The sequence below is a fragment of the Lepidothrix coronata genome, unplaced genomic scaffold (assembly GCF_001604755.1).
Source record: "Lepidothrix coronata isolate B3197 unplaced genomic scaffold, Lepidothrix_coronata-1.0 Scaffold7, whole genome shotgun sequence".
Taxonomy (NCBI): domain Eukaryota; kingdom Metazoa; phylum Chordata; class Aves; order Passeriformes; family Pipridae; genus Lepidothrix; species Lepidothrix coronata.
Window position 1 is genome coordinate 5262733 of NW_016690187.1, and position 15892 is coordinate 5278624.

General features: G+C 36.6%; 1 protein-coding gene across 3 annotated transcripts in view; it reads left to right on the top strand.

The window, feature by feature from the left end:
* RAPH1 (Ras association (RalGDS/AF-6) and pleckstrin homology domains 1) overlaps positions 1–15892 on the top strand; it is a 64578-nt gene that overhangs the window by 21047 nt on the left and 27639 nt on the right. For 2 of the 3 annotated variants that reach the window (XM_017835939.1, XM_017835945.1), the window contains exons 5-7: positions 4835–4909; positions 13185–13262; positions 14612–14771. In XM_017835939.1, coding sequence (XP_017691428.1) covers positions 4835–4909; positions 13185–13262; positions 14612–14771 — 313 coding nt within the window. The remainder of the gene's footprint in view (positions 1–4834; positions 4910–13184; positions 13263–14611; positions 14772–15892) is intronic. The other variant, XM_017835948.1, reaches the window with a different exon arrangement.

Here is a 15892-nt window from a genome sequence, read left to right on the forward strand (position 1 = left end):
AACAGCTGATCCGTGAACATCTGATATTTTGATCGGAAGATAATGGATGCTACATTCCTGTCTCCAAAGAAAGGATGTAGGAAATCTTTGAAGTCCAAAACCTAATTTGGAACAAGACTATAGTCCGTATTTTTATAAACATCAAGGCTAGCTGTCTTTGCTGAATGAACTGCACATGAAAACTACAAATTTTTTTGTCTTAACAGCATCTAGAACTTTTCAGTGTTAATGTTAATTTTACCCAAACCTAGTTTTCTTCGTTGTGATTATTCATAGCAGCTTAAGTTTCCTATGGAAACATTAGTAGACTTACTTGTATGCTTTTTGTTACTTCTGATATTTTGATCATCATACCCCAATTTTTGAATGTAAAATTGTGTCTGCACTAAGTGCTTTTGTGCACAGCTGTTTTGTCATCCCTTGAGGAAGGTATATATTTAATTTTTTAGAAAGTTAATTTTCCAATCAGCATATCTTTTTTAGCGTTTTGAGGGTTTTTTATTATTAAACATCTATAGTTTTCAGTGTGATTCGGAATAATTGCTGCTAGGAGTTATGGTATGACTCAGTTCAAAACAGTCATCATTGCAATGTCTGCTTCTACTTCTTGCATAAAATGATTTTCCTGTTTCTGATAGTTTTCTTTCATTATTTTTCTATATCCAGGTCTTTTAACTGGATTGAGTTCCGGCAACTTATTTCAAAGTCTGTCCTGTATTATGAGGAAGGACTAAAACAGAAGTGAATAACTTTCTTGGTATTGTGTTAAAGTTGTCCCCAAATGAAGTGTTTTCAATGCAAAAAGAAGTTGCAAGTATATGTGATACCTGATGGTAGGCTTCATGTTTGGTTCTTTCAGGGCCCAAAGAGCCTTCTGAGGATTCTCTAAACAAACTTGCTGAGTTTCAGTGTCCAGCGTGGCTGGGCAGTGTTCTGGCCTGTCCAGGCTTCCTGGGGTAAAGTCTTGTAGCACAGTTTATATCGACAGATTCGATTATGTCACAAGAGGAAACATTTCAAGTTGCCTCTTAAGAGTGCTCTTAAAGCCCTATCGCTTCTTCCTTCCCGGATGTCTACTGGGCTATGGTATTTTGAGTTCTGCCTGAGTAGTGGTGGTGTTAGACTAACTGGGAATCCTGAGTGGAGTCTGGCTCCCTATTCAGCATTTAAAATATCAGTGTATTAAGTGTTGGCTTTAAAATTCTTTTACCGACAGAGTAGTTTTGTAGACCCCCTTTTCATAGAAAAGTTTGAGATATGCTAAGTGAACTTTTTTCCTACATATAATGGAAGTAACTTTGGGAAGCTTTTTTGTTGGTACTGCATTTGCATTAATAATTTTATACAGAAACTTATAACAAGGTATGGCTGTTACTGATGGCTGGATATTGAGAACACTATCCTATACATAAAAAATACAGCTTTACAAGGAGCCTTACAGTAGAAGTATAGCTAGCTTTGGACTGTGCACATTTTATATACTGTTTGAGTTTGCCTGCTTATTGAAGTGTGACCTAGAAATATGTGATCTTCCAAAGAATTTGGTAAATCAGGCATCAGGTCTCTGACTTGGTGTTATTCATGTTGAATTAGCTGTGCTGAGTATTTTGATGGATGCAGCAAATTAAATAGTCTTCCAACAATTACAATCTGACTTCTTTCTCTGTGACTTCTTGCTTAGTATAAAGGACTGCACGGTTTTGTTTTCTCTGGAGCTGTTGTCAAGCTTTGACACTTTCATTATGTTTCAAACTACTTTTACCTTCCAAAGATATTTCATTCTGGTCATGTGACAATTAAAAAAATATTTTTAAACTGAAAACACCCATTATGAGAAATGGTGGCCTTGTACTGGGGAAGCAGTCAGCTTACTGCAGCAGGATAGAAAAAATCATGGCATTGTGGGACACTTGCTAGTTTGTGTAATTGGAATTGGTTTTATATCCTAAATGAATCTAAGGAGATACACTTCATTGCCAGAGCTTGAGTTCTCGTTGTTGTGATGGGAGCAGGTGGAAGAAGAGATGCTTTTCATGGTAAAAGACCAGAAATGTCTACCTAGGAGTAATTAATGTTTTGGTTTTGTTTTCCTGGATTTCATTGCTGATATTTTTAGTCTGGGAAAGTACTTGGAGCACGAAAGTAGGTTAGTTTATTTGGAAAGATCAGGCATTTAAATTGTCAGAACTTCCATATGTATTTGAACTCCAGAAATAGAGAGGAAGAGTGGACTATTTAGATCCTCTGTGTAGTCCAGTGTGACTGTACTATGTAGAAAAAAAAATCCCAAAATATTTATCTTCCCCTAAACAATGGAATAATCTAGCAGCCTGTATTAAAGAACATCACTTGTTTACCTAAAAGCTTGGTGTTTGAGCTGAAGTCTTTCTTTGAAATAGATTAAATGCTTTAAAACTGGATTGTGAAAGTAGCATACTGTTCTAAAATGAAAAATAATTTTTTTCTTTATCTAATGGTTTGTGCAGGTCAAATATTTAAAAAATATTATATACACATAGTTATTGTTTAGCCAAGCTATAATTTCTAGAACTTAGGCTTTTCTGTTGATTTGGTGCTTTTGCTCATTCTAACTTTTGGGTATGTGCAGAACTGCAGAATGTATTACACATGAGGAAGGAGCCATGCACAGAAGGTGTCTGAGAAAGAGGGCAGTTGCCTTCCTGTTTCTAGGCATGTTATCTCTTCACCTCAAATTCAGAGAGGTACTTGTCATCATACTGTTGTTCCACATTTCACTGACCAACCCCTCTTTCCAATAAAATACCATCATTCTTGATTTCTAGAATAGCTCTCCTGTGGTTATCTATTTCCATATTTTGCTGCAGGTCTGGAAAGCAGTATGAACAAAATTTCCAGTGCCTCTTAAGTTGTAAGAAATATATGGCATTCCCGTTTCTGGATAGAACAGAAGCTCCTTAGTGGAGAAAATTTCCACTGTACTTAAATGCAAGATGGCAGCAGCTGAAATGACCAGTGATGGCAATAAGGTTAATCAGCCTGCCTTGAGCTTCCCTGTAGGAGAAATATTCTCCAGCAAGTAGTGTTTTCTTTAAGGAGAGATTCAGTCTCCTCTCTCAATTGTTGACTAACAGGCTAAGGCAGCAAGTGCCTAAACCCATTTGTAACGTTCCTTCTATCGCAGTGCTTCATTCACCAAGAAAAAAGATCCATATTAATCTGAGTCCATGATGTTTCTCAAGAACTCTTATCAAGAAACTCTTTGAAAGAATTCCTTAAACTTGTCATTGGGTTTTTATGTATACTTTTGGGTTTTGAATTGAGCCAACCAGTTTATTCTGCAAGTTCTGTAGCAATACCTTGTAAGGAGACCATTCTAAACTGACTTTGTGTGAAGTTAGAGCTGTGTAGGAAAGGATACAATTCAAGTATGACTGTAAACAGTGCCTGAGACCTTTTAATTATACGAGGTCCTACAAACCTCAGCAGCGTGTGCTTGAGCTAGGCAGCACTGCTGTGCTCGTAAAACATAGGATGTAGGTGCAGACAGTAATTAACGTGCAGGCAGAAAAATCTTTATTCAGTATGTAGCATAACCTGTGTCTGTATGAGTGGCTAAGTACCAGGTGAAGCTTGGATCACTTCAGATGCTGTGTATACTCTTTTCTGAGCTGTAACTCTTAAAGCCTCCTTGAGATCCTTAATTACTCATCCCAGCATGTGGAAGTCACATCAAGTAAACTCCCACTGCAGGAACTGCATCCCCCAAACTATTTGATACTGCCTTGCATGAAGTTGTAGACATGGGCTCTTCATTTTTTTCAGGAGACCATACCTTGTTGTGGCACTGAAGAAGAGATGGGGACTCTCTATTGCTAATTTCTAAACAAAAGGATAGGAGGCACGTATAGTTGTTCTGTGTAGCATTGGACTAACTGAAACAAGGCTGAGACAATTGCAGCCACACAGGACAAAACTTGCAGTACAGTGGTGGAACACAGGAGATGTACTTAATGCTCTTTTGTTAAGTGCCCCTTAGCAGACTTGTGACTGTGTGGTTCTGCAATCACTGCATGATGATGGTTTTGTTGTCTGTAGCAGATGCTGGAGAAGATAATCGCTCTGGTACCTGTCATTGACTGATTTTTGCCTTTCTCTACTGGTTGCTTCCCCTCTGCTGATTTTGCTTCCCCTTTTTAAACAGATGAAAATATACTTTATGCTAGTTTATCTTCCGAGAGAAATGTGGGAATTTGTAATTTTGTAATTCAGACTATACAAGGGAAGAGAGACGTAAGCCCTTCAAAAACAAGGACATTGATTCTAAGTCAGCTTGATGTTATTATGGTAACATCTTTCTTCTTTAGCAACGAAGCAGCAACCAGTGTAGAAAGCATGAAACCATTTTCTTGTCTCTAGGATGATCAGTTTTTAGTGGCTTTATGTTTGTATAGTGAAAGTAGAATGTTCAAGTTTTAGAAGACTGGAAAGGATTTTGAAAAGCATTGTGAGTACATGTTTTCTTACTTTGATAGTTCTAAATGTCTTTAAAAATAAGTTTTCTCTTGCAGAAAAGAAACCAGTTGCAGGTAAGCAAAAGTTTTCTTAATTCTATTGTGTGATATTTTGTACAAAGGAAGATTAAAATAGCATCCTCTATTAGCACAACTCCTTTTACACCAGTGTGTTAAGCTCATAGTATTTGGGAATGTTCATGTTTTTATGGGAGGGAAATAAAGTGATGATGTAGGGTTTTTTCTATTAAACTCTGCTTTATCTTCTGTAATCAAGACACTATAAAATTACTATACTGACTTCCTTTGATTTATGTTCTTTCTCTTTCTTTCTGCACAAGCACTCCTATTTGGACAGGGAAACCTCCCTCCTTCTGAGAAACATTGCAGGAAAGCCTTCTCATTTGCTGACCAAGGTGATGCTTCTTGTTTCCACCTGTATGTCACTATTTCTATGTAGAAAGAATGCTTTTGGTGTGTGCTATGCTTCTCCCACCCCTGCCTGCCCTTTCCAGAAACTTGTGCATTTGCTTACATGATTTTCCTTATTATCCAAGGTGCTTTTAAAGGCTGAATTTTATTGTTTGTTTCTGCAGATTTATCAAAGTGTTCAAGTTCTTGACAAATATTTAATAGCCATGTCAGCAGGTAAAATGCCTTAGCTGAAAAGGAAGTGTACTGAGCTAAAAGTTCTTTTGTTCCTATTGCCATTCACTAGTTGAAAAAAAAAAAAGATCATAACTGTGGAAAATATGTGGGACTGTTCAGTACTTTTAAAAGGCATAAGTAGCCTTAAAATAGGTTCACTTGCTGTATCAAAGATAAACTGTAGTAAGTAATGGGATTTTTTTATAACATTTTGAATGTTGTCTTAATATAATGTGGGGAGAATATCCTAGTAAAAGAGTGGTCTAATGAGCCAGGTATGTATGAACTCTGATTATAAATTCATTTTCTTCACAGGAAAGAGGTCAGTAGTGTACTAAGAGAGCACAAATTGTTCTTAAGTCTAAGAGTTATATCTTCAATATGTATTTCCTTCTGAAAGTAGAATAGGAGGGATGGAGCAAGCTATAAATCTCCTTGATGAAAAGACAAGCTTGGATGAAGAACAAACATACAGCTTTGTGTAGTTCAGAGAACTTTGAATATTCAGTGGCTGAGGTGTCAGGTGTCTCTCGTGCTACTACCTACTGCAAACTGTTCCTTGGGTTGTTTTTGTAAAATAGACACACTAGTGGAGAAACCTCAGGCAAGCCTGAAGTAACAAAATGTATCTTGGGGACTTCAAGAATAATGCGGGGCATAAGTAGTCTGTATTTAGCAATAAAAGTTTAGAATTAGTTTATTGCTTTTTCTTAAATACCTTAATATTGTTCTCAAAGTGCTCAGCATCTATTTTGACAACAAATTTTCAGTCTGTCTTCTAGAGGAGTACAAACAGCCAAAACCAAGTAATCTTCTGCTCTTGTGATTGTTTTGCTTAAAATTTAAGTCCATACCTCCTTCTCCCCCTGCAATAGCTCCTTACCCTGCTGTGCACCCCACTGTGCCCCCAACAAAGCAAACAGCCACCAAACCAGCAACCTTGACTCATTACAGATAGATTAACAACAGCTGTGGCACAAATAGAAACCATAAGTTTCTCTTTCATCTCCATGTGTTTTCAGATCCTCCCTTCTGATTGTTTGTATGTGGGGTGAGTGTTGGTTACCATATGGAACTTCAGTTTAAAAAGCGCATAAAATTATCCCGTTATGTCATATGACCATGGACTAGCTTGTATCAGTGATTCTTATAGACTCCTGAAGTTAAATGTTTGTGTTTATAAATCTTTATGTTGGCTAATTAGACTTTGTAGCCCTTTGATTCAGATGCTTTTGGTAAGCTTGCTGATTATCTGAGGATAATGTTGTTTGTTCAGCTTGGGGCTGTCAGTACAGTGGTGCCCTCTACTTCTGACTACTGAGCACACAGGTCTGGTGTGGATACTTACTGGTTCTCTTCTGACCTCCTGCAAACAAATTTCTTTAGTAAAATGATGAAATGGAAATCCACTTTGCGCTTAGATCTCCTCACCACCTTAGATAAACCCTGTATAAGTGAAGCAGGCCCAAGAAATGGGGCATTTCCTTGTAGCAAGGTGTTAGATAAGTTAACTGTAGGATCACGTTGCAGCTCTATGCTGGTGTTCCTGGTGTGTCAGCTATTTCTTATTATCTTACTGTTTCTGGTATTCTTTCCTTTCTTTGATATGTCTACCTCTTATATTGAGACTAGAGACACTTTGGGGGAACAACAGTACCATTTTTGTCCTCTGGTAATATAACTAATTGTAGAAATTCTAGTCATGCACTAGGTTCCCTTTGCACTACAATCATGCACACACACAGTTCCTGACACAGTGTAGGGCAGATCTCAGCACAGAAAATGATGTATTAGTTTAATGATTCATATATGTATGCCAGCATCTGGAGGTAAAGGAATCATGTAACACCTTTTCTTCCCAAATATTTGGTACATCATTCTTCTTTTCATGTTGATCTGAAAGACAAATATTCTTCTTATGAATGTTGATTCCAGTGGTTTGTAAATTTTTGGTTACTGCACACTAATTCCTTCAGACTTTTCATTAAATAAGTTGTGATGTTGGCTTCATGCATCTTAGATCAATCTGATTCAGATGTTGTGTTCATTCTTGAATGAAGCATCTGTTTGAGATTTTTTTTTTTAGTGCAGCTTAAAAATACAGCGATTCATTTCTAATCTGCAAAGGATGTAAGCACAGTCTGAAAACTCCAGCCTCCCACAGCCAGTTTTTGAGGAAGCTGTGACAGCCACATCTAGAAACCTGAAAAAATGATATAGATGGTAGTAGCAGGATTTTGCACAGTGTTGAAGTTAAATAATGAAATTTTTCTTCAACAAACTATTGTGTACTAACCTGCTGTGATCATTGTGATGTTCCTGTGTAGTTTTAATATCACCTTTTTCTTTTTTATTATTATAATGATAATATATATTCTATCAATATAATAAAACGTAATTTATGTATTATTTATAATAAGCTTGTGATTACATTGTTAGACAATCAGCCTGTGTTCTGAAATCTGTTTCTGCCCTGTTCCGAGTATCAGTTGAGCTTTTTGTCCAGCTAAAACTTGCCAGTCAGTTGTAGTGTCTCATCTGTTATGTTGTAGTCTTCTTTCCACTCTCAAAATTCCTTACTGTGATTTCTAAGACCTGTTCTTCAATCTGGTTTGTTTGGTTTTTTCCCTCCCTTTTCTTGCTTTTGCCTGGTCCCAGATCCCAGTACCTTTTGTTCTATAACTCTTTGCCCCAGTGAGAAGCCTGGCCTAGAGCTGTTACAAGACAGGGTCTATTCAGGGGCAAGCAGGATGATAATGTGGTGCAGGTTGCTTCAAGGGATAAAGAGTCAGTGAAACTCCGTTGGATTTTTTCTTCATTGCTACTAGCTTTGTCAAATCTAGTTTGAGTAGTCTTTCAGGGAGACAGCAGAATGCATGTCTCAATTGATTAATATTTTATCTGCCATCCCTTGAAGCATACCTTCTAAAGGACACAAAGTCCAATTTGAGGCATTAACCAAAATTAATGCACTTGAGAGGTCAATACTGGGTCCAGTACTTTTCAACATCTTCCTTAGGGATGTGGATGGTGGGGCCTTCTTTGTGCCAGTAGACTGTGGGGAAGATCCCTTCTGTGGGAATTTGTGACAAGGGCCAGTGTGACTTTGAAATGCATTTAAAATGTAACTGCTGCTTTCCAATTCCCATTCAGAAGCCACCTCTGTGTTTGAGTTAGGCTTCTAATAGCAAAGAGTTTGTGAATGGTGCACAGAAGTAGAACAAAGGAAAAATATGGCACTACCACAGTGTAGTGTCACTGTGATATTTAAGACCTTCCCAGATGAATAATTCTCAGACATAACCCCCAAAACAATACTACTGCTTCAGATCCATTTCCATGTTTAGTAACATAATGCAATATGGTGACAATGTCAGGAATATTCCAGAGTATTAAGTTGGGAAGGAAGAAGGACAAAATGTGCGATGAGTCTATGTTAGGGAGGATGAACTCCTCACTGGAAAAAATGACTGATGTACACTCACATCTAGGGAGCTTTGAAAGAGTCATGTCTTGCTTCCCTTTCTGCTTTACCCAGATATAGGATATTCCAAGTTATTTTGAGAATGGCCAAGAACTACTACTGTAAACACAAGTTCACTGTTTATAAATGGACTGTGCTGCTATTGCCACAAAATGGTATTTAGAGTAGGAGTGTTCTGCTTGTCCTAATGAGTTTATCAAGAAGACCTGCTCTTTATATTCACACATTTGATTTTTCCCTTCTAGTGCCGATCACATACACACTTGTTCTAGTGTTCTTTTTAATAATAAATGAAAGCAACCAACAGAAAACACTTCATTAATGTGATTAATATTCAGATTGATATACATTAAACATGGGGCTAATAGAGATGTCTTGAAGTTTTGGGCCATTAGGTGCAAATGGAGATGTCAATATGGTGTTGTCTGGCAGCAGAAACCTCTGTTTCAGTAAAAGCTCTTTAAGAAGGACAGTCCTTGCAAGACAGGCAATTGCTTTTCTACCCGAGGCTAGACTGTAGCTGGGAAAATAAACAGTGGATACCTGCTTTTAGTCCTTCAGAAGTCAATGCTACTTATGTATTTAGGTATTTTCTTATCTGCATTCAGAGAACGAATTCAGACAAAAAAATCAAATATTAATGAAAGAAGAAATTTCTTCTTCTATGCATCTTGTGATTTGTGTATCTGCCCTGCTAAATTCAGTGAGATGTGGACTTTCTTACCTAACTCTTATCGTTTAATTACTGGATTTCCTAAGTACTGTAATCTTTCTTAAGTGGTTCAACCCCCCCTTTTTTTCCCCATTCTTTCTGTGATCTCTGTAAAAGGATTCAGTTAATGACCCTTTAAAAATGTAACATGAAGCAGAAAATAAAGTCCCAGCCTAGAAATGTGAGGCACAAAGTCATTTCAGCAAGGTCAGCTTTGTCATTGCATGCATCTTGCATATTTAATGCTAAAACACAGCTGAAATTTCTGATAACTGCATATTCAACTGGAAACTGGGGCAGGAAATTGTGATCATCATATTAAGGAAATCTTTATTTTTTGTGTGTGTTATTCTTTATGATATTGCACTGTAGGCTAAAATTATCAAAACCAGTTCTGGTATAAAAATGCAAAGAAAAAGGTCATTCATTTAAGACCATCGCGTTGCAGAGATGTGCATTTTCCATTTTAGTTCAGAATGTTAGAATATTTTGGATTAACAAATTCTCAATGTAACTATGTTGCCATGTATTCTTTACATCAGGTGTGATGTTGTCCATAACCAAAAGTAATCTTGACTCAAAGCTTTAAAATGCAAGTGTAACAATTCTCCCAAAGTAGTCCTGTTAAAGTGAGGGATTTATGTTGCAATTTGACCGCTACTATGTGTAGCAGTGATGTGTAGTGCTACTGAAAGAGCAGCAGTAGTTTCCTGCCAGAGGTGGAAATGACACTGCTTTATGTTTTGTGTTTCTCTGCAGTGTGTGTGTGTGTATCCCCTTTGATTTCCAAACCATGTCCATGACCGTAAAGGTGGTCTTGCCAAGGAGTGGATTCTGCTGAATCTTTCTGCTGTGTCAGTTTTCATCCAGATCAGCTGTGTGACCAAACTGTCTGTGTGGCCACAGCAGCGCTGTGAATGCTGTCACTCAGCACTGATGCTGTGAGAGGGAGGCAGGGCAGTGGCCACATCAGGATTTACTGGTATGGACCACCTGTGGTGCCCCCTGAAGGGGCTGCTGTTTACCTCTATTTTCATGACCCTTCAGCAACTTGTATCACTGTTGCTGGTGTTTATTAGCAAAGGGGAAATAAATGCCCAAGTTCAGTGTGGTTGGACTGTATGTCCTGGCCTTATTACTTTGTGGTGTTGAATAGTTTTAGTTGCAGTCGGGTATTTTTGTCATCTGTCACCTTTCTCCCCGTGCAGTGAAAAGGGTTGTTAGGTCAGAACAAGCTGATGGATGGCTCATGCTTTTTCCTGCTAAGAACTTGTCTTGGTTTCATGTACATGGGAGGAGAGAGCCTGTGTTTGTGTCTAAGTGCAGTTTTGGGCTGGCTTTGATGTGGAGGGGACTGTTTTCTTGGGCCATTAGGAGACAAATAGAAGAAATTGTTGTGAGTTTTGATGTGAATCCTGCGGTTATTCAATTATTTTATGAAATCATCAAAATAGATAATTCTTCTTCCTTTTGTGATATCAGCAGTGATGCAGCAGTGGCCTGAGCTCTAACTATAAAACAAAACTTGAACAGCTTAAAATCCTTGACTACTATATGCTTTCAGAAATTTCTAATTCTTGCTTCTTTTCCTCTGTATGTTTCCAGTAAGTAAATTCAGACCTCTTTTTATAATTTGTTAGTGGCTGAAAGTGGTTCTTATTTTGATAATTCTAGTTCTGGGGTTTATTTTGTTGTTGGTTTGGTGGTTTTCTTTTTTTAATTTAAACTGACTTTATATTAGAGTTTAACAAAGTATAAGAAATCCTGATCTCTAGACCCACATAATATTGAGTAGGAAATGAAAAGTTATTGGTAGGCATTAAAATAGTAAATCCTCAAAGTCTTTCTTGATCTACATATTTATTTTTAAAAGCATTTTAGGGAATGATGGATTATAAACTTAGAGATCACCAAAGATATTTTAGCTGTGTTGGCACAGGTATCTGGGAGGCTGCCAGCTGATTCCTTGTTGTTTGCCCTTGTGTTGCTGCCTGTGCACAGTGGTGCAAAGTGCTCCTGTGGGGTTTGCTGTCGGCAGTGGCATCTGCACAGGTGTGCAGTGAAATGGGCTGGAAAATTGGACTGCTTGACTTTAACAAAGAGCAAAACCGAATGTGCTGTCAACCTTTTTAAGGCAGTAGAGGTTTATGGTTAGGTTAATGAGAAGCTTTTTTAAATATGAATGAGTTTCTCCAAATGTATTATGAAATGAAGTCTTTTGGTTTTGCTGATTTCATAATGTACAGGTGCATGGCATCACTTCTGGAAATTTTACAAGTCTTTAAAGCCTTGCTTTTTAGTAATAATTTATTTGTACAGAAGGAAATGGTTAGTGTTAAGGAATAAGAAGGAAAATGATTCTTGGTATCATGGCACTGTTTGTTTTTCGTAGAATGCTAATCTGATTTAACCTTTCTAAGCTATATGACACCATTGTTATTGCGAATAAAAAGCTGAGGTTCCCTGTAGATTAATAGAAGCTGTGTGCCTTGGTAATGCAGTTCCCAGATAATGTTTCAGGCTCACATTATTTCTGCTTGTGTCAACTTACTGGTTTATTTTATTGAAAAGAACTACGTTTCTCTCAAGGCAGCATACTGTCCTGCCTAGCTGATGTTTTTTCCCTGCTGCATAGGATGGTCACAGGATGTGAAGGACCAAAAACTACTGAATAAGACTGCAGTATATAACAAGAGAATGTTCTTTAACAGTTGATAAGAATATTAGTAGCTCATTGAGAAGTACAAAACTTAAACACTGTGGATTTCAGAATAGCTAAATCTTGACTTTTACAAGAAAAGCAACCATCTAAACACATGGCAAAGAAACCACGGATTACATTTGTACAGGAAAGCAATGGAGAACTAAATGTCTATGAATGTTGATGAGCTGTGCTGCTTTGGATCTGAGAAAAATTTAAATTTTTCTTTCTTAAAGAGATTGAATATTTTTGGAGGAGCTTTGCTCATTTCATATATTTGTTTGTTGTGCTAGAATTTAAGATTGTGAAAGCCTGAAACCTGCATATGTCATTTTCAGAACAGTGGTTGCTTGTTTAGCTGCATGTTTCAAATGCAATTTCAACAGAAATTTATGAAAAATTTATGTTGCTAGTCTTAAAATATACAGTTTTCTTTAGCATCAGCAGATAGGTTCGTTACCTGAATTTTCACTGCACTTCCAGTTGTAACAAAAATAGATTATTTAGAAGAGCAAAAGAATGCCTATTTGCTTTTTGTGTCTTAAAATACTTAAAGGAAGGAGAAATGCGGCTTGGATTTAGTAAAGATAAAGGGAGCATTGAAGCTTCTTACTGCAAATGGATTTACTAGTTTAGTCTTTCAAACTAATGTATGTAGTATGGGATCCTATTTATAGGATTTGTTTTCTTACTTTCTGTGTGCTGTTAAATTCTGATACTTCTCAGTGTGCTCTTTGTGTTCTATGTCAGTCAACCAAAAATCTATTGGATGTACTCCATTGTACACTCTTGTTGAATGTGTATTGTCCAGCCCTATGACTGTAAATGTATGGTTTGCTAAAATATTTGGTAGCAATGCACAAGGCTATTTACAATGTGGAAGAACAGAGACATGCCAAATGTCTATACAAAATATGTTCCTCCAGTAAGTTCTAATGGCAATTGTATTTTTAACTGTTAGATAATAATACTTCTTGTCTTAAAAAATTATAGTCTTTGTTGTCACTAAAAAATAGTTGAGGATTTGTAGGTGAGCAAATCAGCATTTCAGTTCATGTTTTAAAGCATGGTAGCCTCAAAATTAAATCCACTGAAACCAGATTGAAGTTTGTGTTAACTGGAATTGTGTGTGTTGTGTCCCCCTAGGAGGAACAGGCTGCTAAACTCAAAGCTGAGAAGATTAGGGTTGCATTAGAGAAGATTAAAGAAGCACAAGTGAAAAAGGTAAGTTAGTTATATTGATTTATAAGATCTTTATTTTATTATTTTTCACTTGGAAAATGCAGGAAATTCAATTCTCATTTGTGTCTGTTACCCTTAAGTTGCCCTAAATAAAACCACTGTTGTATTCTAATCTAGAGTGGTAATGTGGTTTCTGATCTAGACTGCACCTAATCAAGAAAATCCTAGCATATGGATTAACATTATGTTTTTTTTAAAGAATAGCTTATTTTGCAGCTAGTGCACATTGAGAAGACTTTGCCAGCTTCAACCCAGAAGTGAAATGAAGGTCCAGCCTCCTGAGATCGTCCTTGCATATTCTGCAGTCACACGTTTAAAATTGCACCTGTTTTCTTTGCAAACCCCTTCCCTTTATACATAGCAGGATTTGCCAGTGATAAATGGAAAACAAGTATTCCAAACTAAAAACAGGGATTACCAAGTGGAGAAAGTCTACTGACATTACTTGATGTACTCTCAAAAAATATAGAGTTCCCTTAACATTTAACATTCTTATTTTGCAATTGGATTTTTTCAGTAGCTTAAAATGCCTTTTACATTAAATGATTATAGATGAAAAGCTAAAAACTGCTCTGGCTGGAGGATGGAAATTAAAAAGCCAACCAGTGTATTATAACCAGTAGATTTTATCTTTTCCATCTGAACAAGATGTAAAAATGGAAGCATAATGATTGACAAAAAGAATCTGTTGTCTTAAGTTTTTTGATTGGTTAAAAAAATGGTTGGATTTTTGTTTCTGGACAATGACCTCTTTAAAATGCCTATGAAAAGCCATTGTGTTTTAAAAGCAGATTTTTTTTCACACTACTGCTCCATATTCCTCCAAAAAATAACATTTGATACAGGTATATTGTTTACATAATCATCATTTTTAGAAAATATGGACAAAGGAGGCAGAAAGCTTGAACTGCAAATCTGAAAAATTCTGATTCTTTGTAAGCTTGTGCAGAACTCTTTTGTTCCACCTACACATGCGAGAAAAATTGTCTCAAAGGCACCTTATTAATCAGAACAGGACACTTTGCCAGGAGGGATTTTTTTTTTCCTCCGTAACACACAACTAAAGCGCGTTGTCACTGTATTGGAAAGACTTTTATGTTTACTCTCTTATACTGAAGGAGGACAGTATCTTGTTGAGTGTCTGTGGTACAAATATCAAACCATCATTTACAACTTCTCCCATTTTGAGGAAGTGTTTTGACTGAACTTAATATTTTATGCTAATTGTAAGAAAATCTTAGAAGAATAAACAAGATCTAATAAACAACCATATTTTTATGTGAAATGTGGTAAATTAATCCTTTTTGTTTTCCTAATTTTCTACTTAATAGTTGGTGATCAGAGTCCATATGTCTGATGACAGCTCAAAAACAATGATGGTGGATGAGAGGCAGACAGTGAGACAAGTATTAGACAATCTGATGGACAAATCACACTGTGGCTACAGTTTAGACTGGTCATTGGTGGAAACCATCTCTGAATTGCAAATGGGTAAGTAATAATTAGAAGTATTTATAATTCTTACCTGTTAATGCAACAGTTGTCTATATCCTCAGATATATTTAAACACTTGGCTTCATAATGTTCATCATCCCGTTTGTTAATGTAGTAAGTGCTAATTCATTTAATGAAGCTCATGACTGACTTTGTTTCAGAATGATCTGGAAATTATTTCTTCTTTCATTTAAAAAGCATGGCTAAATTCTTTGGTGTGATATAGTAATTTTACTAATGTCTAGTCACCAAGCCTCTTGGTTTTGATGATTTCTTCACCGAAGAAACAGTTAAGGGATAAAATACTTACCGTTCATCTTCCTCTTTGTAAACAGTATTTTAAACTGATAGCTCTTATTGCAAAAAGCTGTCTATGTTTTTTTCCTGTTAAATATTTGAATGCAACAAGCAATATTCCTCTAAGAGCATCTAAAGCTCCTTTGCACTGCACTGCACATACCACAATGTAAGTTGTTCATTTAGCCAAAGGATACAGCATCTGAATGGAAAAGAAGGGGATTGGTTAAGGTGCACCTTACTCATTGACTTTGATAATAGAAAAACCTGGAACTGAACCCAACTATCTTGATTTCAAATTACAATGAAAATTAATATTTCCTCTCTCTTTGGGTGAAACCTTTTCTATATCAGGTGGCGTAGCATGTTAACATTGCTTATTGTTAGGAGGGAAAAAAAAGAGTTGTTGTGGGGTGAATCTTCTACCTATCCAATGAAGGCTCAAAAACTTAAAATTTTAATAAACTCTGTTCTTGTAATGACAGTTGATATGTTTTGAAAGCTATCCACTTTCACTAATGAGGCTGCAGTGAGATGTGAGTTTTTGTATCACAGTGCTCTGAAGCTTTTTTGTTTTGTTGTTCTGTTAGGTGATGACTTTTTTACTTTCTTGGAAGACAGTATTGTTGTGTCGTTGATAGAGCTTGAATTATTTTGTGGGAGAAAACCACATTCTGCTTTCAGGTGCAGTTGAAAGGTCAAGCAAGTCCCAAATGATTCTGAAAAATTTAATTTGCTGAAATGCCACTGTATGACCTATGTGAAGAGGGAACAAATTGCAGAAAGCTAGCTTCTACTTCAGTGTCCTTTAAAGGAGGAAA